This window comes from Giraffa tippelskirchi, chromosome 11 (assembly GCF_054371585.1).
Source record: "Giraffa tippelskirchi isolate mGirTip1 chromosome 11, T2T-mGirTip1v1.2.pri, whole genome shotgun sequence".
Lineage (NCBI taxonomy): Eukaryota > Metazoa > Chordata > Mammalia > Artiodactyla > Giraffidae > Giraffa > Giraffa tippelskirchi.
In genome coordinates this window covers 123,836,890-123,858,836 of record NC_137285.1, presented here as the reverse complement: position 1 = coordinate 123,858,836, position 21,947 = coordinate 123,836,890, and the positions used below count along the sequence as shown (strand labels likewise).

The following is a 21,947-nucleotide window of genomic DNA, read 5'->3' as shown; positions in this document are numbered from 1 at the left end:
AATTTCCATGCCTACCTGGTTTCTGCACAGCGAAGTGTCTGGCACGTGTCAGTACTCAGTAAATGTCTGTTGAGGGACAAAGTGAATGAATCAACAGTTAAATGGAATAGTGTGTGTGCTCAGTTTCTCAGTCATATCTGACTCTTTGCAACCCCCTAGACTGTAGCCCTCCAGGCTTCTCTGTCTATGGAATTTTCCAAGCAAGAATACTGGAGTGGGTCGCCATTTCTTACTCCAGGGGATCTTCCCAACTCAGGGATCAACCTATGTCTCTTGTGTCTCCTGCGTTGGCAAATGGATTCCTTACCTCCGCACCACCTGGGAAACCCAGATGGCATAGTAGCAAACTAAACTCTAATCTCCTGACTTTCCACTATATCCATAGTTCCTCTTCAATATTTGTGCCCTTCAGATAAAAGGAATAGAGCTAGAGAAAGTGGCCATAGTTTAAGAACATTCCTGGAAGTCAGTTTTTTCACATGGCATTCTGACTTTCTAATGAAAATACACTTGTACATTGAAAAAAGATTGTGAGTGCGTGTGCATTTTAAGGAAAAGCAATCTACTGAAGATTTATTTTTATTTCACTATTAATGATAATCCAGCTGGGGAAAATGAGTACATATCATCTATTTGACTTTGGGGTTAGAAGAACTTACCCTGTTTCCAATACAGCAGAGTTGCTCTGTCTCATGGAGTGTCTCTTCCCATTGCATCTTTTAAAAGCCACAACTTCCGTCTAATATATATTATTCTGTTTAACAAAACTTACAATGATAACAAATTCCAGATACATGCTTGCTTTTGGCTTCTTCAACGGTACTTACTGTTGGCAACCTATCAACCCCATGATTTTCCTCAGACTAGCATCTCCAGTACTCTTGCCTGGAAAATCCCATGGACGGAGGAGCCTGGTAGGCTGCAGTCCATGGGGTCCCAAAGAGTCGGACACAACTGAGCGACTTCACTTTCACTTTTCACTTTCATACATTGGAGAAGGAAATGGCAACCCACTCCAGTATTCTTGCCTGGAGAATCCCAGGGACGGGGGAGCCTGGTGGGCTGCCGTCTATGGGCTTGCACAGAGTCGGACACGACTGAAGCGACTTAGCAGCAGCAGCAGCAGCATCTTTTCTAACTCTATCAACTGGGCAGGCACTTATCCCTATGTACCCACTTCCTGGGCAAATTGGAGATGAACAAGACTTGGTGTTTCTCTCAAAAAGCTTACAAACTGGTAGAGCAGACAGACTTCTGTGGATCTTCATGATACATGGAAGTATATGACTGAACTATTGTATAGCAAACTTGAAATTGATAACTCCTAACTCCTCAGCACATGTTGGAAAAAGTCTCTGGATTTCAGAAATTCTAAGATACCTTCCAGCTCCAAAATCTCATGATTTTGTAAAATTGTATCTGAAAAACTTAACATACTTTATTTTATTGCATTTCACTTTATTGCACTCACCAACAATTGTATTTTTTAACGAATTAAAGGTTTCCTTTTTCATTTTACATTTGTTATGGTGATCTGTGATCAGCAACCTGATATTACCACGGTAACATTTTGGGACACCACAAATCCCACCTGTTAATTGATAAATGTTTGTGTGTTCTGACTGCTTCCCCGACTAGCCATTCGTCTGTCTCTCTCCATCTCTTCTGGCCTCCCTATTCTTAGAGATGCAACCTTATTGAAATTAGGCTGATTAATAATCTATAGAGTGGTCAGGTGAAAGGGAGAGTTGCACATCTCTCAGTCTGAATCAAAAGCTAGAAATGATTAAGTTTAATGAGAAAGGCACATCGAAAGCCAACATAGGCCAAAAGCTAGACCTCTTGAGCCAAACATTTGGCCATGTTTTGGATGCAAATGAAAAGTTCTTAAGGGAAATGAAAAGTAGTGAATATGTGAATGATAAGAAAGAAAAAAAGCTTTATTGCTGGTAGCAAGGAAGTTTTAGTGGTCTGGATAGATGATCAAACCAGCCACAACATTCCATTAAGACAAAGCTTAATCCAGAGCAAGGCCCTAACTTTTTTTTCAATTCTATGAAGGCTGAAAGAAGTAAGGAAGCTGCAAAAGGAAAGTTGGAAGCTAGCAGAGGTTGGTTCATTAAGTTTAAGGAAAGAAACTGTCTTTGTAACATAAAAGTGCAAGGTGAAGCAGCAAATGCTGATGTGAAAGCTACAGCAGGTTATCCAGAAGATCTAACTAAGATCATTAATGAAGGTAGTCACACTGAACAATAGATTTTCAATATAGACAAAATAGCTTTGCCATGGGAAAAGATGTCATCTAGGACTTACATAGATAGAGAGAAGGCAATGCCTGGCTTCAAAACTTCGAAGCACAGGCTGACTGTTTTGTTAGGGGCTAAGGAAGTTGGTGACTTAAGTTGAAGCCGGTGCTCATTTACCAGTCTGAAAATTCTAGGGACTTTAAGAATTATGCTAGATCTACTCTGCTATGCAGGAGAAGGCAATGGCACCCCACTCCAGTACTCTTGCCTGGAAAATCCCATGGACGGAGGAGCCTGGTAGGCTACAGTCCGTGGGGTCGCGAAGAGTCGGACACGACTGAGCGACTTCACTTTCACTTTTCCCTTTCATGCACTGGAGAAGGAAATGGCAACCCACTCCAGTATTCTTGCCTGGAGAATCCCAGGGATGGCGGAGCCTGGTGGACTGCCGTCTATGGGGTCGCACAGAGTCGGACACGACTGAAGCAACTTAGCAGCACTCTGCTATGCTCTATAAATGAAACAAAACCTGGATGACAGTGTATCACTTTACAACATGACTTTATGAGCATTTTACATCCACTGTTTAAGATCTACTACACAGTCTTTCTCGGTGGCTCAGTGGTAAAGAATCTGCCCTGCCAATGCAGGAGACAGGGGTTTGGTGCTTAGTTCAGGAAGATGCCACATGCCACAGAGCAGTTAAGCCCGTGAGCCACAACTGCTGAGCCCGTGTGCTGCAGATACTGAAGCCTGCACCCCTGGAGCCTGTGCTCTGCAACAAGAGAAGCCACCGCAATACGAAGCCCTCCCACTGCAGCTAGAGAGCAGCCCCTGCTTGCCACAAGTAGAGAAAAGCCCATGCAGCAACAAAGACCCAGCACAGCCAAAAAACATAAATAAATTTTTAAAAAATTTTAAAAGATCTACTACTCAGAAAAAAAGATTCCTTTGCAAATATTACTGTTCATTGGCAATGCACCTGGTCACCCAAGAGCTCTGATGGAGATGTACAATGAGATTCATGTTGTTTTCATGCCTGCTAATACAATATCCCTTTGGTAGCCCATGGGTCAAGGAGTAATTTTGATGTTCAAGTCTAATGACTTAAGATATACATTTCCTAAGTCTGTAGTTGCCTTAGATAGTGATTCTTCTGATGGCTGTAGGCAGAGTAAGTTGAAAACCTTTTGGAAAGGATTCACCATTCTAGATGCCACTTAGAACACTCATGATTCATGGGAAGAGGTCAAAATATCAGTATGAACAGGACTTTGGAAGAAGTTGATTCCAACCCTCATGGATGACTTTGAGGGATTCAAGAATTCAATGGAGGAAGTAATGCAAGAGTAGTAGTAATAGCAAGAGATCTAGAATTAGAAGTGGAGCCTCAAGATGTGACTCTTTGCTGCAATCGTATAATAAAACATTAATGGATTAAGAGTTACTTCTTATGTATGAGCAAAGAAAGTGGTTTCTTGAGATGGAATCTACCATGGTGAAGATGTTGTGAAGACTGATGATGTAACAACAAAAGATTTAGACTATTACATGAACTTAGTTGATAAATCAGGAGGATTAAGAGGATTGCCTCCAGTTTTGAAAGAACTTTTACTGTGGGTAAAATGCTATCAAATAGCTTTGCGTGCTACAGAGAAATAGTTCATGAGAGGAAGAGTCAATCAATGCCACAAACTTCAGTGTTGTCCCATTTTAAGAAATTGCCATGGACACCCCAGCTTTCAGCAGCCACCACCTTAATCAGTCAGCATCCATCAACATTGAAGCAAGACCTTTTTACCAGCAAAAAGCTTATGACTCACTGACGACTCAAATGATAGCATTTTTTGGCTATAAAGTATTTCTTCATTAAGGTATATAAATTTTTTAGACATATGATATCGCATGCTTAATAACTACAGTATAATGTAAACATAGCTTTTATGTGCACAGAGATCAAACCAGTCAATCCTAAAGGAAATCAGGCCTGAGTATTCATTGGAAGGACTGATGCTGAAGCTGAAGTTCCAATACTTTGGTCACCTGATGCACAGAACTGACTCATTGGAAAAGACCCTGCTGCTGGGAAAGATTGAAGGCAGGAGGAGAAGTAGACGACAGAGGATGAGTTGGCTGGATGGCATCACCGACTGGATGGATATGAATTTGAGCAAGCTCCAGGAGTTGGTGATGGACAGGGAAGCCTGATGTTCTGCTCTCCATGGGGTCACAAAAGGTCAGACATGACTAAGTGACTGAACTGAACTGACTTTATTGTGGTAGTCTGAAACCAAATCCACAATATCTCCAAGGTATACTTATACCAGCTAGAAAAATGGGAGAGAAGGAAATATCCTCATGAAGGAAATGTCATTTGGGATAGTCTTTAAAGAAATTTAACAAGAGATAAAGGAAAGCATCTGAGTATGAAGGAAGGAAATGAAGGAGATGTCCCTAGTATAGTGTCTAGCAGTGAGTAGTACAGACTGGTTGTAAGTGTTGAATAAATTGGGTATTTTTGGCAACTGTCCCGAAACATCAGCTCATCTAGAGACATGTCATATCCTCTGTGAAAGGAGCATTTTGCGATCCCATTCTGCTCTTTCTTCCCTCTAGTCACTCTTACAGAACCTGTGTTTTCTCAGTTTCAGTTGAGGGATGTATTTTGTGGATGCTCTACTAATAGTATAAATAACAGAAAGATGTAAGCATAAAATAGTTTAATGAAGTCCCAATATTTATTTAACCTGATTTTAAATGACAACCCTGAAATAACTTGGAGGAATTTGTAGCTCTTCACACTGACAAGCTAGCTGGAGAAAAACAGAGAGTAGAAATACACATTTGGGGGCCAAATTATTTCTTCCATTACAGGTGCCAGAAAAAGCATTAATCATCAGGTTTAGAATTCCCTTTCGTCTGGAAAACATAGTTAATAGTACTATTAGACATTACTAGTATGAAGTGCCGTATAGAGATAAATATTTTTAAAACATATACTGTTTATCTTACAGAATAAGGAAGGGACTATACTTTCTTGAGTATTAACTCTTTGCCTTCTGTATTATGCTGTGTTACAGAATATAGGAATAGGAAGTAGAAATATCACAATATAGCAATATTTTTTAAAGAAGAGCATCCTACTGGTATAATTATTCAGCTGATCGTTAATCAGAGCCTGCATTCAGTCTCCTATGATTGGATTGCTGCCAGTCACCCAGTCACCCCATCTATCACTTATCCCTTCTCATTTTCTTGCCTTCTCTTACTCAAAAACCCATACCCAGTTTAAAACCTAATTTTGAAATTATATTAATTGTAGAATAGAAAGATTATATAACTAGATAACAAAAAACTAGGAAGTATGGCAGAGAAGAAAATAAAAAAAGCTCCATCCTTATAACAACACTGTTAGCAACTTAATTGAATTCCTTCCTCTTTCTACTATTTGTTTTTTGAACACCTTTATCATAATAAGGTTAATTTTGCATATTTTTATCTAACATTCCATATTGATGGATAACCTTCATAATCATCCTTTTCATGTCTGTGTAATATCCCATCAGGAATGCATTCACTTAACTCTTTATGTTTAGTATTTGGCTTGCCTCCACATAGTCTAAATAACACTCTAAAACATTTTTACACATTTTTTTCATACTGGGGATTTTTTTTTCTGTAAATTAGGATCTTAGAATTACTGAGTCAGAGATTCTTAGTTTGAGTTTGGTTTATTTTTGTTCTTTTTGCCTGTTCTTTTTTCCCCCTCTAGATTTTCAGACTGTTCCTCACAGTGTTTACATGACTTCCTTGTTTTCAGCCACTTCCCCCAACTACTGCCAAGGCATCCTGACATCTACTCTGTTGGGAAGCATCCCTAAGTATATGAGCATTTCACAGAGTTGCATAGAAATAAATTCTAGGTCTGTTCATTATGAAGATCATGCTCAGTATGTGTTTGAAAGGCAAGAGTAAAGATTTTAAACCTTTAGGATGCTAGTTTGGTTCCCATCTGCCTCAGTAATGCCTTGTAGTCCTTGCACCCAATGGGCTTTGTTTTTATAACACAGAAACCTGTTTGTTGGCTTGAGCTAAATCCCAAAGAAATGAACAGTGGATTTTTATGATGAGATAAATGTAAACTATAGAAAATAATGGAATATACCTATAAAAATCTTCAGTTGCTTTTTTATTTACAGTATTTCCAGATGGGCATTCACCTTTTTGTTGGACTAAACTCCATACTCAAAATGTCCACACTTTAAATGAAACTGACATTTCAGGTTCCCAGTAGGATCAGTTTAATTGAATTCAGTAAGCATGTATTGAGCCTTCACTGCTCATGAGACCTTTTGCCAGGGGCTGGAAATTACCTAGCTGCATATATTGACTGTTGGGTTGGTATCCACAGATCGAGAGAACCAGTGTCACTTACTGACAGCCAAGACCAAAGATGGGCATTGAAAAGCTAGAGCATTTCACTTCTAAGAGAAGTATCTCTAGCCGTGTTATGTTCTTTAACTTTCTCCATAGCCATAACAAGTAAAGTGCTTGACACAGGTCCTTACACAAGACACATGTTCGAAAATATTAATCTGAACTTTAAGCAGTTTACTCCAGTTCTACCAACTAAGCTTAAAATACTACCAAAAAGAGAGTATTCACTTTGGTAAATCATCTATTCTGTACCAGGTACCATGTCAGGCACATTCGTATATTATTTTAAATAATGATCACAACCATCCTGAGTGTATTTACAGATGACAAGATAGACTTGGAAGAATTAACTATCTTGCCCAGCAGCACGCAGCTAGTAAGTGGAGAGAATTGGGATTAGAACCCAAATATGTCTGCCTCTAAAGCCCTGCTTTTTTTCTCACTCCTTGGATGACTCTTTATTCCTCTAACCTTTTTCGTGATTCATTTCAATTGCTATATATTTTTTTTTCATTTCTTGTTTTAAGCATCTGGTGAATCATCATTGACTGCCCTATTTTGATGTAATTAATGGTCTTATAGCATCTTCAAGTACTGTGCAACCATTTGTCATTAAAATTCCCAAGCTTTATTATTCTTAACAGTTTTACTGAAGTATAATTGAAATACAATAGATTATACATATTTAAAAACATATACTTTGCTTTGTTTGACCTCTTTCATACAACATGATTATTTTGAGTAGCATCCATGTTGTTACATGTCAGTCTTTTCTTCTAATTGCTGAGTCATATTCTGTTGTATGAATATACCACAAAATTTGTTTATCCATTCACCCTGATGATAGGAATTTGAGTTGTTTGGGGCTCTTTCAAGTAAAACTGCTATGTGTGTATGTTTTCACTGGGTCATATAGTGGCTATGTTTAACATTTTAAGTAACTGTCAGGCTATTTTCCAAAGTGGTTGTACCATTTTACATTCCTATCAATGGAGTACTAGTGTTCCAGTTGTCCTACTACCTTGCCAATAGCTAGTATGGTCAATCTTTTTAATTTTAAATATTTTAATATGTGTGCAGTTGTGTATCACTATAGTTTTAATTTGCATTTCACTAATAATGTTGAGCATCTTTTCACATGCTTATTTTCCACATGTATATCTTCTTCAGCGAACTATCCATTCAGACCTCAAGCGTATTTCATTAGGTTGTTTGTTCTCTTTTTATTGTATTTTGAGAGTTCTTTTTATACTCTGGGTACAAATCTTTTATCAGATAGATGATTTATGTAATTTTCTCCCAGTCTGTAGCTTGTCTTTTCATGTTCTTAACAGTATCTTTCAAAGAGCAGAAATTTTTTGGTTGAAGTCCAACTTACTTTTTTTTCTCTTTCATGGACCATGCTGTGATATAACTAGGAAACCTTTGTCCAACCCAAAGTCATAAAGATTTTCTTGTATGTATTATAATTTTAGGTTTTACATTTAAGTTTGTGATTGTGTGAGTTAAGAAGAGTGAGTACAATTCTTTTTTCTTGTTGTTGTTGAAAAGACTGTCATTTCTCTACTGAAATGCCTTTACATCTATGTCAAAAATCAACTAACCGTGTATGTATGGGTCTATATTTGGACCTCCTATTCTGTTCCATGGATCTATTTGCCTAGCTTGATGACAGTGCTGCTGTGTCTTAATTATTGTAACTTTTAATTCCGGAAGTCAGGTAAAATCTTCCACCTTTCTTCCTTTTCAAAATTGTTTTGGATATTCTCATTCCTTTGCTTTTCCATATGAATTTTAAAATTGATTTTCTACCAGAAAAACCTACCAGAATTTTTTCATTAGGATTACAGCAAATTTGTAGATCAGCTTGAAGATATTTGATATCATAACAATATTGAGTCTTTCAATTGTCTTTCATTTCTCTAAGCAGTGTTTTATAGTTTTCAGTGTGTAGGTGTTGCACATCTTTTGTCAGACTTATCTCTAGTTCATAGTTTTTGATGCTGTCCTAATAGTTTTTTTATTCCAACTTCTGATTGTTCATTACTAACATATAGAAATACAATTGATTTTTGTATATTTTGTATCCTACAACATTGCTAAACTCATTCATTAGTTATTGTATTTTTTATGTAGATTTTCTATATAGATAATCATGTAACCTGTATACAAAGACAGTTTTACTTCTTCCTTTCCAATTCAAAATGCCTTTTATTTCCTTCTATGCTTACTTTCCCCCCCTTATTGAAACAGCTCCAGTGTCCAGTACACTGCTTGAATAGAAGTGGTGAGAAACAACGTGATGTTCTTGCATTGTTCCCAAACTTAGGGAGAAAGCATAGTCTTTCACCATTAAGTATGATGTTCACGGTAGGATTTTTGTAGATGCCCTTTCCCATGTCAAGCAAGTTTTCTCCATTTTTGTTTAGTTTACTGATAGGAATGGATGTTGAAGTGAAGTGTTAGTTACTCAATCGTGTCTGACTCCTTGCAACCCCACTGGCTGTAGCCTGCTAGGCTTCTCTGTCCATGGGATTCTCCAGGCAAGAATGCTGGACAATTGAATTGCCATTCCCTTCTCCAGAGGGTCTTCCTGATTCAGGGATCTAACCCCAGTCTCCTGCATTGCAGGCAGATTCTTGATAGTTTGAGCTACTTGAAAGTCCTAAATATTAAATGATTTTTCTTATTAGTTTGTTAATATGGTGAAATACACTGATGATTTTTCATGTATTGAACCAACTTTGCATTCCTGATGAACTATTATGCTTTTTATATATTGATTAGAATTGATTTGTTGAAATTTTGATTAGCGTTTTATATGTCTGATTATGGCGGATACTTTATTAGTCTATAGTTTTCTTAAACTGTTTTTGTCTGATTTTGGAATAATGATTGTCTCATAAAATAATTTGAATCCCTTCCTCTTCAATTTTCTGGAAGCTTATGTAGAATTTTTTTCTTCCTTAAACGTTTAGTAGAATTCACCAGAACCTGGACCTGGAGGGGAGTTTTGTGGGAGTTTGTTATTAAGCACCAAACTCAATTTCTTTAATAGAGATAGGGTTCTTCAACTTAGTCTTCTTGAATGGACCTTGATCATTTGTGTCTTTCAAAGAATTTGTTGGTTTCATGTAAGTTGCCACATTTACTGGCATAAAGTCGTTCATAATATTTTTTATTATTTGATTGTCTGGAGGATCTGTAGTGACATCACTGCTACTACTCCTTGATGTTGGTTATTTGTTTCTCCTTTTTTTCCCCATTAATCATCCTACTGCTGCTGCTGCTGCTGCTAAGTCGCGTCAGTCGTGTCCGACTCTGTGCTACCCCATAGACGGCAGCCTACCAGGTTCCTCCATCCCTGGGATTCTCCAGGCAAGAACACTGGAGTGGGTTGCCATTTCCTTCTCCAATGCATGAAAGTGAAAAATGAAAGTGAAGTCACTCAGTCATGTCCAACTCTTCATGACCCCATGGACTGCAGCCCACCAGGGTCCTCCATCCATGGGATTCTCCAGGCAAAAGTACTGGAGTGGGGTGGCATTGCCTTCTCTGGATCATCCTACTAGAGGTTTATAAATTTGATGTATCGTCACAAAAAAAACCACAAAACAGCTTTTGATTCATTGACTTTTTTCCCTTTTGTTTTTCTGGTTTTTTATTTTATTGATTTCTGCTCTCGTTTTTAATTATTTCCTTTTTCTGATTAATTTGGATTTAATTTGCTGTTTCCTAATATTTTTAACATGGAAGCTGAGGTCACTGATGTGAGACTTTACTTCTTTTTCAGTATAGGCATGTCATACTAAACATTTCCCACTACATGTTGCTTAAGCACCACCACACAAACTCAGATACATTGTGTTCAACATTTGCATTCAATTTTAAATATTTTCTAATTGGTCTTTTAATTTCTTCTTTGTTTCATGGGTTGTTTAGAAGTGTTATTGAGTTTCCAAATATGTGGGAATTTTACAGATACCTTTCTGTTAATGACATTATTTCCATTGTGGTCAGATAACATACTTGAATCCTTTTTAATTTATCAAGACTTGTTTTGTGGCCCATTATATGGTATATCTCAGTAAATGTTCCATGTGTACTTGAGAAGAATATATAATCTGCTATTGTTAGCTGTTATCTTCTATAAATGTCAATTAAGTTGGTTTGTAGTGTTGTTCAAGTCTTCATCCTTACTGATTTTCTAATTTCTCTACCTGACCCCCTATGCCTTGTGAGGTTTTCTGGTCTGTTAAGAGGGAACAGGAAATATTCCCAGGCCTGTGTGAACGCTGAGGATGGTTCCCTCTAATCCTTTGAGAGGTTCTATCAGTGGCTTTGGGTAGTTCTTGATGTACATGTGCTGATCAGTACTTAACTGAAGACTTAAGGAGGACCCTCTGCAGATTTCCAGAGTTCTCTCTATGCATTTCTCTTTTCTTCATTATACTTTACTGTGCAAACCCTAGCCACTTTGGCCTTCCTGAAGTCCCAGTTTTGTGTCTTCAGTTCCAGTAGATCACCAACCTCTTCCTGGGTTCCCTCCTGCTGTATCTCATTTTGGAAACTTTTTTCAGATAGTAGGTTGGGGAAATTGTTTGTTTCCCTCAAGGATCACTGTTCTTCATCACATAATGTCCAGTGTCTTGAAAACTGTTCTTTTGTAAATTTTGAACAATTTTTTAGTTGTTTCTGGAAGGTTTAAACCTGGTCCCTGATACTCCATCTTGCCTGGAAACAGAAATCCATTTGGCTGATATTTTCAGCATCATCTTTTATAATATACCTGTGTTATGTTTGGAATGATGTTCACTGTGATCATTTTCTGTCTAGATGGAATTCAGAGGTTTTGCTAGCCACTTACAGGGAGCTGTCTTCCTCTAAGCTGGATATCACCAGATTTTTTTTTTTAATCTATCTTCTCCTTTGCTCATAAAAACAACAATTATGTATTAAGTGTCTCCTTTGTACCCAGCGTATATTAAGTGTTTAAGTATTGCCTCACTTAATCCTCATGATAACTTTGTTAAGAAGTAATTGTCTTCATTATAGAGATGAGGTAATTGAAGTTGAGAAGTCAAATAATTTGCCCAAGGTCATATAACAAGTAAATGGCATAGTCAGCATTCAGACCCAAGTCTGTCAGATCCATAAAGCTGATGAAGCCCTTCAGAGGTAATTTGCTGAGTATGAGGTCAGCTCCTAAAACCATCTCAGAAAGGAAAATTATTAGTACCACTGGAAAGAATAGTTTTGATTAAAATTCTGTCAGGTGACAGGAAGGAAAAGGGTTAAGTGAGCAGTTAAGAAACAGGAAGAATGTGCTTTTAGAAATGCTAGGTCAAGAAAACATTGCAACAGTTAAAAAAAAAAAAAAGAAAATGTTGCAACAGTTAAGTTACAGAAGGTGGAAGAGGAAAAAGGAAGAAGCTGTCCTGAGATGACATACTTGGGAAAACTGCAAGAGCGATGCAAAAGCATGTAGCAGTGACCCCTGCTGCCGTCACTGCAACCTTCCATTCCCTTCTGTGAGAATCAAAAAATGAATTCAAAATAAAGAAGAAAAAAAAGAATGTTTAGTATCAGATAACATTGCCAAGATGAAACATTTTGAATTGATTCCCAGTGCCAAAACACAGTACATATTAACATTCCTTACACTGTATTTTTGGAAACTTGCTCTACTCACATTGGCTTTAATTTTTTTTATAGATGTATGGGTGTTTTGCTTTTTGTAATGCCCACAGTTGTCTGTAACCTTTTATAGAATATAAAGGCATCTTCCAAGTATATGTAAATATGTTTGTTAGTTTGGGGGCTTCCCAGGTGGCGCTAGTTGTAAAGAACCTGCCTGCCAATGCAGGAGAGTAAGAGGGTTCGATCCCTGGGTCGAAAGATACCCTGGCGAAGGGCATGGCAACCCACTCCAGTATTCTTGCCTGGAGAATCCCATGGACAGAAATCTGCTCTGCCCTTCTTCCCGAGTCACTCTCTTCACACTCACAGGGCCATCTGTGCACTTAGCGTTTGGGTATGCTGACTTCCCACTCTAGGTTGTGAACTCCTGCAAAGCAGACTATGTCCTTCATTTCATATCTCAGAGCCTAGCTTAGTGTTCAGCATTTAGTAGGTGTTTGATATTTTAATTAATTGTTCTACCATAAGGCCCAATTCTGATGGTCCATTCCTTATATCCTTACTGTGTAAACCTTAGTGCCTTTATGTGTTTGAACATTGGGAAAAGTAGCCAAATAAGTGTTGTATGTGACTAGAAACCAAGAAACCTTTGAGCTTATTTTATTTCTTCTTTACTGGATTTTTAATTTAAAAAGTAAAACATACTTTTTGTTTATAGTTCAGAGGTATATAGAACAAGCCAATCTCCTCTGTTCTCTAGTCTTAGTCCTTCTTACTCTACCTACCTCCGTCAGATGTTTATGCTCGTTTAAGTGTTATTTGCATTTTAATGTAATAGACAATACTCTAGATAAATACATTTTACACTTAATACCATTTTGATTAATATATGCCTTTTAGCTATGGCCAGTTATATACATTGAAACTGGATTTATTTTCCTTGTGCTACATTTCAAAAGAAACTGTGCCCTTTTCTGTGGAAAAATATATATAACATAAACTTCATCATTTAAACCATTTTCAAATACAAAGTTCAGTGGCATTAAGTGCATTCACATTTTTTTGTGCAACCATAACTATCATCCATCTCCAGAACTCTTTTCATCTTGCAAAAAGTGAAACTCTGTACCAATTAAACAGTAGCTCCCCATTCCCCCAGCCCCCAAATCCCTGACAACCAACATTCTACCTTCTGTCTCTATAAATTTGACTACTCTAGATAGTTCATATAAGTAGAATCATGCAGTATTTATCTTCTTTGTGACTGGCTTATTTCATTTAATATTAATGCCCTTAGGGTTCACCCATACTGTAGCATGTGTCAGAATGGCCTTCCTTTTTAAAGCTAAGTAATATTCTGCTGTCATATACCACAGTCTGTTCATCCACCCATCTCAGTGGATCCTTGGGTTGCTTCCACCTTGCGGCTATTGTGAATAATGCTGCTGTCAACATTGGTATACAATATCTATTCACATCCCTGCTTTCACACTCTTTTGGGAAAAATAATTGAAAGAATAGAATAGAAATTAAAATTGAAGAGCATTGGGAATACAGAAGTGTGAAATTGCTGGATTATATGGTAATTCTATGTTAAACTTTTTAAGGAACCATCATAGCATTTTTCCAAAGCAGCTACATCATTTTACATTCCTACCAGCAGAGCACACATGCTCTAATTTATCCACATCTATTTTTTTAAGTAATTTTATTTATTTATTGTTTTTGGCTGTGCTGGGTCTTTGTTGCTGTGCAGGCTTTTTTTTTTTTTCCCAAGGATGTACCAGTTTACGTTTAAACCAGCCATAGGTGAAAACCTGTTTCTCTACATCAATGGTAGCATTTAGAAATCTTTTTAATGTTTGCTAATATGATCAGTTTAAAATGGTAAGAGGCCTTCATTAGTCAGTATTTAACTGACTCTTGGTTTTAAAAAGAAAAAAAAATCTCAGTCCTTTTATAACATGAAAAATGCAAGTGAGAACAGAACAGATACTTTCCTATGTGCAGTTGAATGAGTAAATTAACACTTTGAAACAATCCTGTTTGCTGCTTTCATGCATCTTCTTGAAGTAACTAAGTAAGCGAGCCAGTGGCCTCTGATTTTTCCTAGCTTAATGCAGATACTGAAAGAGAAGAAGGAGAAGAGTTTGAGGACAACATGGACGTTTTTGATGACAGCAGTTCCAGCCCTTCTGGTACCTTAAGAAATTATCCACTCACCTGCAAAGTTGTTTATTCCTATAAGGTTTGTATTTCTCTAACATATTTCTCATGTTAAATTGTGACAACTCTGAAGATACAAGTAACGGTATCTACCCAACCTCTTATGCTATACTTACCATAATGTTGGTGTTCCGTTCATATTAGAGGCAATGGAACATAATGAGGAAGAGTCTAGGCTCTGCTGTCAGACGGCCTCGTTAAAATCTTGTCTCTGCCACTTACAAGCTACATAACCACGCTAGTCCCTTGGTCACTGTGAGCCTCAGTTTTCTTATCTATATTATGGGGATAATACTATAGGGCTAATGTGGAGACTAAATGAGATAACACTTGTATAGCAAAGCATTTAGCACAGTCCCTGGCATCTAGTAAATTTTCTGTAAATAGAACTCCTCTCCTTATCAGTTGCCTGCTTGGCACAAGGCTCTCCATTAGGATAGTTTTCAAAATTGGTATTAAAGTAAAATTGCTTGAAAAAACAGTTTTGTTAAACTTTGCCTATCCTAATATTAATATAACCACCTCTTGTTTCCAGGTTTAGCAGAGACCTGGATAAATAGATTTATCTTTTAACTTCCAAACCTGATTTGGTATAATAGTTTTTAATCTCTCTCACCCCTGCCCTGCTTTCACATTAACTTTTTACTCAAAGTAGATTGAGTTTCTTTTCCCAGTTCCTCTCGTTTCCTCACTCCCAGTCAGTAGCCAGTCCTGTTGAGTCCACCTCCAAAACATATCCAGAATCCATTCACATTTCACATCTTGGTCTAGGCCATTACTTTGATTAGTGTAAAACAAAATTAATAATTGTATCCCTTCTTCATACTTGTCTACCAAGAGTCCACTTTCCACCCTACAGCCAAACCTATCTTTAACACACATAGGAGATTATTTTATTCCCCTGCCTAAAACTCTTTTTAAGCTTTCCATCACACAAAGAAACACCAACTCTTTACTAGGCTCTGTAATGTCCAGACTGATCTGGCCCCTGCCAGTCTCCTTAGCTTCATGTCAGACCAACCCACTGAACCTACTCACTACACTTTAGCAACTCTGGCTGCCTTTCAGTCTTCACAAGCACTGTGCTCCTTCCTGACTTGACAACTTTGCACTTGCTTTCCCTTACCTAGAACTGTCTTTTCCCAATTCTTGGTTGGCTGCCCACTGCTCTTCATATAGGCTCAACTCAAATAGTGCCTCCTCAGGTTTCCCCTGACCACCTAAATACATAACCAGCTTCCTAGTCACTACTCTATCCCATTGCCCTTCTGTCCTCATTTCTTAATTGATACTATATAGAACCTATCACCAACCAAACTCAATCTTGTTTGTTTTCACATTTGGCAGAAACTTTGTGTGCCTTGCATATACGTCTTCAGCACATAGGACAGTGCCTGGCACATAGTTGGTCCTCAGGAAATAATTGTGGAACGAATAAATGAATGATGTAGGGAAAGCATGAACAAATGCATCCCTTTAATTTTAATGAATTCCTTTCATGTTAATGCCATGCTTGAGGAACAACAACAGAAGAAGTATGTGGAGAGAATCTTAAGCATACGTGGAATAGTCTCACTCCCACCAGCACCATGCCTGGAGAGTGAAAAACTGACATTATTTACTCCTCAATATCAGTGATTACCAGACTTCTTTTCACTTAACATCCTTTTATTATATATTTAACAATACTTCTTCTTTTCTAAAAGAGTTGGGATTTGTCTTCCCAATGTAAACTGTTTTGATAATCTTCTGAAAATTTGAAGTCATCTTTAAAACACTCGTACAATGTTTTTAAAATATGATACAACTAGGTTGGGATTGTTTCCTTGTCTTCTGTCTCAGTGTTATGTTTACTCTGAAGTTCCAGAATTAAAATTTAAGGTCTTTAAATGGAGAGGATCCTAAGTATCTGAGTGATTATTGCACCTGAGGAATTTTGCAGATAAGGTAGCATTTCAGTGAGGTGAGGAGTAAGATCTTTCTAGTCACAATGATGAGGTAGAGAAGGTAAAGAGCCTTCTAAACAAACAACAGATGCAGAGACACAGTTTGATGAGATAATAGAGTGTCCAGGAAATGTTAAACTCAGTGGTGTGTGAGCATCAAACCTGGGAAACAGAGCAGCTGGAAGTAAAGATGTCAGATAGACCTGTAGATCACACCAAGGTTTGGCTTCTATCCTGGCTGAAGGAAGCCATCGCGTGTCCTAAAATCAGACTGGGCTTTAAAATAATGTAACCCTGTTCATGGTATAGATATTCCAGAGAGGGTAGATTAGAGTAGAGGCTTAACTATAAGCCTAGTTGTGATTCCTATGGTCCAGACCAGCAAAGAAAGCCTGAATTAATCTAGCAAGAGCAAAGAAAAGCTAAATTTAAGGATTTGTTTCAAAAGACTTAAAAATGCTTGTCACTTTGACCCTGCTAGCATTTGTCCTAAGGAAGTGACCCACAATATAGAAAAATATTCTGGGTACAAAATTTTTTTTCATCATAGTACTACTTTATAAGAGCAAAGTTAGCAGTCCAATAAGGAAATAATTAAATAAATTAACCATTCATATAATATAACCATAACAGAATATTATGAGGATAATTGAAAAATTACATTTGAGGTTTTTTTGTAAGAAGAAATGATATGTCAAGAAAGTAAGATACCAAGTTGTACTACCTTAAGATCTCGATTATACCTATTTGTAGCTTTTCTACAGTGAACATTTATCACTTTGACGATCAGGAAAAAGCGTATTGTTTTAACAGAAAACAGGAAATTTAGAGAGGTGGTGGTGGAAACAGAGGGCATGGCTGCTTCTGGGGTTCTGGCAGTCACTGTATATCAGGACTTCATGAGGTAGTGTGTGACCATGTGTTTATTTAATAAGCATTTACTGACCACTTGCTGTCCTTGGTTGGGATGAGTAAGAAGAATTACCTTCCCTGCCTTAAAGAAGTCATTCTATTAGAAAGCCCACAAGTACAAACAACTAACTTGAATGCCATAGTAGTCAGTGTTAGAGGGATGCCCAAAGCCTTATAAGAATAAAAGGAGGAAAAAGCAACCAGCTCATTGTGGGTCGTCTTGGTATACATATAAGCCAGGCATCAAATCATGGGTAATAATAATAGCTACTATTTATGAATTCCTGTGTGCCTGGTATCAATATATATATATATATTTATATATATTTCTAATCCCTTCAATAATCCTATAAGGAAGAAATTATCAACTAATCCATCAATTGAACAAATATTACTTGAGTACCTTCCATGTACCATGCTGTGCTCTTTTCTAGGCTTGGAGATACAGCATTGATCAACACAGACAGAAATCTCTGCCTTCATGGAGCTTACATTGTAATAGGAATAAAAAAGAAAACTGAGGCTCTGAAAGGTCTTACAGTCACTTGCCTGTAGAAACAGACTGAAGCTGGACTTGAACTCACAGTAATCTAATTCCAGTTACCAGATGGGAAAGAGGGATCGAGGCCTCTTGGAAGGAAGGCATAGAGACAATACATAACATGGTATATTCAGATACTAGGGATTAGTTTCCTGCGGCCAAAACATCAGGAGACCACAGAGTCTTGAGTGTCATGCAAAGGACTTGACCTTGTCAAGTGAAAGAATTGGTCATTGCTTAGGTATGGTATGATCAAGCTACTATAACAATGCTATATATAGCACTGCTTATATAACAATGTTGGACAACTTGCATGGACCTTCATGACTTTTCTACAAGGGCAGCAATATATTTAAAGGTGTTTAACTCTCCTGCTTTGCTCTCACACACATTGAAATCTGGTTGTATTGATAACTTTTTAGAAGTTTTGCCACAGAATTAGGAAAAACATCTTTGTTATATAGGTGCCTTTTTCTGGTATATTCAAGGCATAGTGTGGTTTCAGATTAGTGAAGAAATTCCATTGGAAAAGCCATCAGAAATCAGTGGACTCTTTTTTTTCTCTTATTTTGAGGTCAGAGGTAATCTGCTTAAAATTCTGATCCCGGAGTATTTCTATGATTAGTCAGCCATTTTCAATAATGTTTTTCTATCTCAAGCAGCTATTACAGCAATGTCCAGAATCTGGGTTTGATGAAATGTACATGTAATGGGAAATGAGTCTTGCCTTATTTTTGCTTGTGTAACTTGGAGATATTTTTATACTTTGAGACTGTGAAATCTGAAAAACTATATGGTCTTAACTGATAGTTTTCACTGATCTTGAGACTTGGGGAAAGATTTTAAAACTGTTCACTAGGAGCCAGAAGATGCCTGCAGATCCCTCCTGTTACATGTGACAGACAAGTCTCTTCAGGAAACAAAGTCTCTTCCTCTAACCCCTCTGCAGAGTCCCTGAGAGTTTGCCCTCAGATTCTACAGCCTCACGGGCAGCATTTGGGTGTCCAGTGCCAATGGACTCCTGCTTTTATTTACTTTTAAAATTAAAAAAGTCACAGCAACTTCTGCAGAAGCACCCAAATGGATCAGCCCAGTGTCTACAGTTAAGTTGGAGCATAATAAATCCAAGCCTTGACCAATATCAATCATTTCTCTCCTACAACTTATTTCTCTTGGCCACTGTTTTATGGTGATTCGAGACCAATTCCAGGCACTGCTCAAGCTGTCATTCAATCCATATACATAGCTCTTTGCATTTTCACAGCCTGCACCTCCACTGTAGCCCTGTAGTGCAGTTCTGATTCACTGCTTTCTCCTTTGCCTGTGCTTCCCAAACCATCATGGTTCTGTGCTTATTCATCCCACACTGACCCCACCCCCCCATCTTCCCGAGAATGGCGGGATTGTCATTTTGAAGAAATGGAGGCATCAAGAAGTTGAATAACTTACCAATAGATACATAAGCTGGAGCTGGAACCCAGGTCCCCTACTCCAGCAGAGTGCTATGTTCACTGAGCCTGGCTGCCTCTTGAGGATTCCGTTTCTCCAGTTTTTGTTGTGGCTTTATTTTGTTTAGTTTTTTAAGTAAAACTTCACCTCATTATGATAGTTTTACAACACTCAAGTTTTTATGTTCAATACGTTTTTCAAAATCATTTCAATATTTTGATCCCCAGTTTTTGTTATGATCAGTTCACATCTGCTCTTTATCTAACCTTTTTAATTTTGTCCATGACCATCCTACATTGCAGGCTTCTCAACCAGATGAGTTGACCATTGAGGAACATGAGGTGTTAGAAGTGATTGAAGATGGAGATATGGAAGACTGGGTAAAGGTATATTCCTTTGCTCATATCACCCCTTCTTGTGACATTTTCAGGAGTTTGTTTTGGTTCTTGTTGTACCCTGTCCAGATTGTGTGTGCAAACCTGTTTTGTCACATGTCTTTTACTCAGGCTCGAAATAAAGTCGGCCAAGTGGGTTATGTGCCAGAAAAGTACCTACAGTTTCCCACCTCGAACAGTCTGCTGAGCATGCTGCAGTCCTTGGCTGCCTTGGACAGTCGGTCACACACATCCAGCAATTCCACGGAGGCCGAACTCGTTTCAGGCAGCCTCAACGGAGATGCCAGTGGTAAAGACTGAAGCAAGGCACTCTTTATTTGGTCACATTTGACATAAACCCTATTACCCTGGAGTCAGCCTTCAGTTGGTTAAAAAGCATGGGTTTATTCCCTTTCTGTAATGTATTTATTTGGCCACATGTATCCTGTACAGTAGAACCTTAGAGTTGCTCTTCTGTGAGTACAAAATTACAGCTCTGCTCTTGTTCCGTTCGACGCTCTTTAGGTTGTCACTGGTGCCTGGGGTGGTTGTAAGAATTCCCTGGTAGTCAGTGTTCTTACTGCATTTTTCTCTCTTGCCACCTAGTCTGTTTCGTGAAAGCACTTTATGACTACGAGGGCCAGACAGATGATGAATTATCTTTTCCTGAGGGAGCAATCATCCGAATCTTGAACAAAGAAAACCAGGATGACGATGGCTTCTGGGAAGGAGAATTCAATGGGCGGATTGGAGTTTTCCCATCGGTGCTAGTGGAAGAACTTTCAGCCTCAGAAAATGGTGACACTCCATGGATGCAAGAGATTCAGGTGCACAACAGGGGAAGAAAGCGGAGTTAAAAGATGTTTAAAGAAAATAACTCCCCAAGAGTCTGTTGACCCACACAGAAGTGGGCTGTGGTCTCGACCTCACCCTTGCCACTGCCAATTTTTGGTTGCCACGTTTCCACAAGACTGAATTTAGGAAGCAGAGACTTGTCAGTCAGGCTCTTGTGCAATGACTGTATTACACTTCATGTCTCCCACATTCTGTTCTCTGAATTGAGGAACCAAAATACTAAACTCTGTGTGACCTACAAAAGACTGGTTTGGTGAGGAGAAATAAAAAAACCAGAGAGGGAATGTATTGTCTCGGTGGTTAGTTTATACAGTAAAAATATTAGCACACTCTTTCTCTCTCTCAGTGTCAGAACCTCCCTGCCCAGCCCAGGTCCTGCTAGTCCTTTTCAGAGAACTAATGAGACTACCAGAGCCCCATGTACTCATGTGGCCCAAGGCTTACTTCATAATAGCAAAATCTGTTTTTACGGGAAACTCCTAATTCAGATATGTCACAACAGGCCTGGCAGGTCCAGGACCATAAGGAATATGTCTTCCCATCTTGCTTGTACAGTATTATGACCACTGAACGTGACAATTACAAACCCTGGGGAAGTCAGAAACTGAGCCAATTATTTTATCTTCACTGAAAAATACAACTTGTCCTTTTTTTGTTCTTCACTGAATTGACTAATTTGATATGTTTTCAATAGAATTCTAGAGAATGGTTTGGCTTGGTAACTGTTTAATTTAAACTAAAATGAGTAGTATAATGAAATCTATGGAAAGAAAAAGTTAAATGCAACACAAAACTGGTGGTAGTATGGTTATTCTAGGCTCATTTGCTTTTTTATTTTACTTTTTTTTAATTATGAAAGGATGATAACACATTCATAGGAAACTTGGAAAATACAGAGCAAGGTTGCATATAGTTCCTCCATGTATTACAATTATTTTTTAAGTAGATTTTTAGATGGAGTTTCAATATCAAACTCTCAAACATTAGTAGAATGAATATACAGAGAAGTAGGATATAGTAGGCCTGAAAAGCACTGTGAACCAATTCAACGTAATTAAGATTTATACAATTTTCACACAATAGTAGGATACATATTCTCTTTAAGTTCCCATAGACTGTAAATTAGGAGACACGAACATATCCAGGGACATAAAACAAGGTGCAAAAATGTCATGGTCTAAAGGTATTGAAATCATACAGAGTCTGTTCTCTTAGCACTGTGGAATTATGTTAGAAATCAATATCAAAATATACTTAAAAATAACCTGCATGTTTTCAAGTGCGGCTCCCCAGGTGGTGCTAGTGGTAAAGAACCTGCCTG

The 21,947-nt window shown here is 37.9% G+C and overlaps 1 protein-coding gene across 7 annotated transcripts in view; it reads left to right on the top strand.

Moving 5' to 3' along the window:
* The window catches only part of FCHSD2 (FCH and double SH3 domains 2), a 288,868-nt gene that overhangs the window by 261,497 nt on the left and 5,424 nt on the right, over positions 1 to 21,947 (top strand). For 4 of the 7 annotated variants that reach the window (XM_081539492.1, XM_081539494.1, XM_081539496.1 and 1 more), the window contains 4 exons: positions 14,437 to 14,571; positions 19,700 to 19,783; positions 19,904 to 20,081; positions 20,378 to 20,598. In XM_081539492.1, coding sequence (XP_081395618.1) covers positions 14,437 to 14,571; positions 19,700 to 19,783; positions 19,904 to 20,081; positions 20,378 to 20,598 — 618 coding nt within the window. The remainder of the gene's footprint in view (positions 1 to 14,436; positions 14,572 to 19,699; positions 19,784 to 19,903; positions 20,082 to 20,377; positions 20,599 to 21,947) is intronic. The other 3 variants (XM_081539493.1, XM_081539495.1, XM_081539498.1) reach the window with 1 other exon arrangement.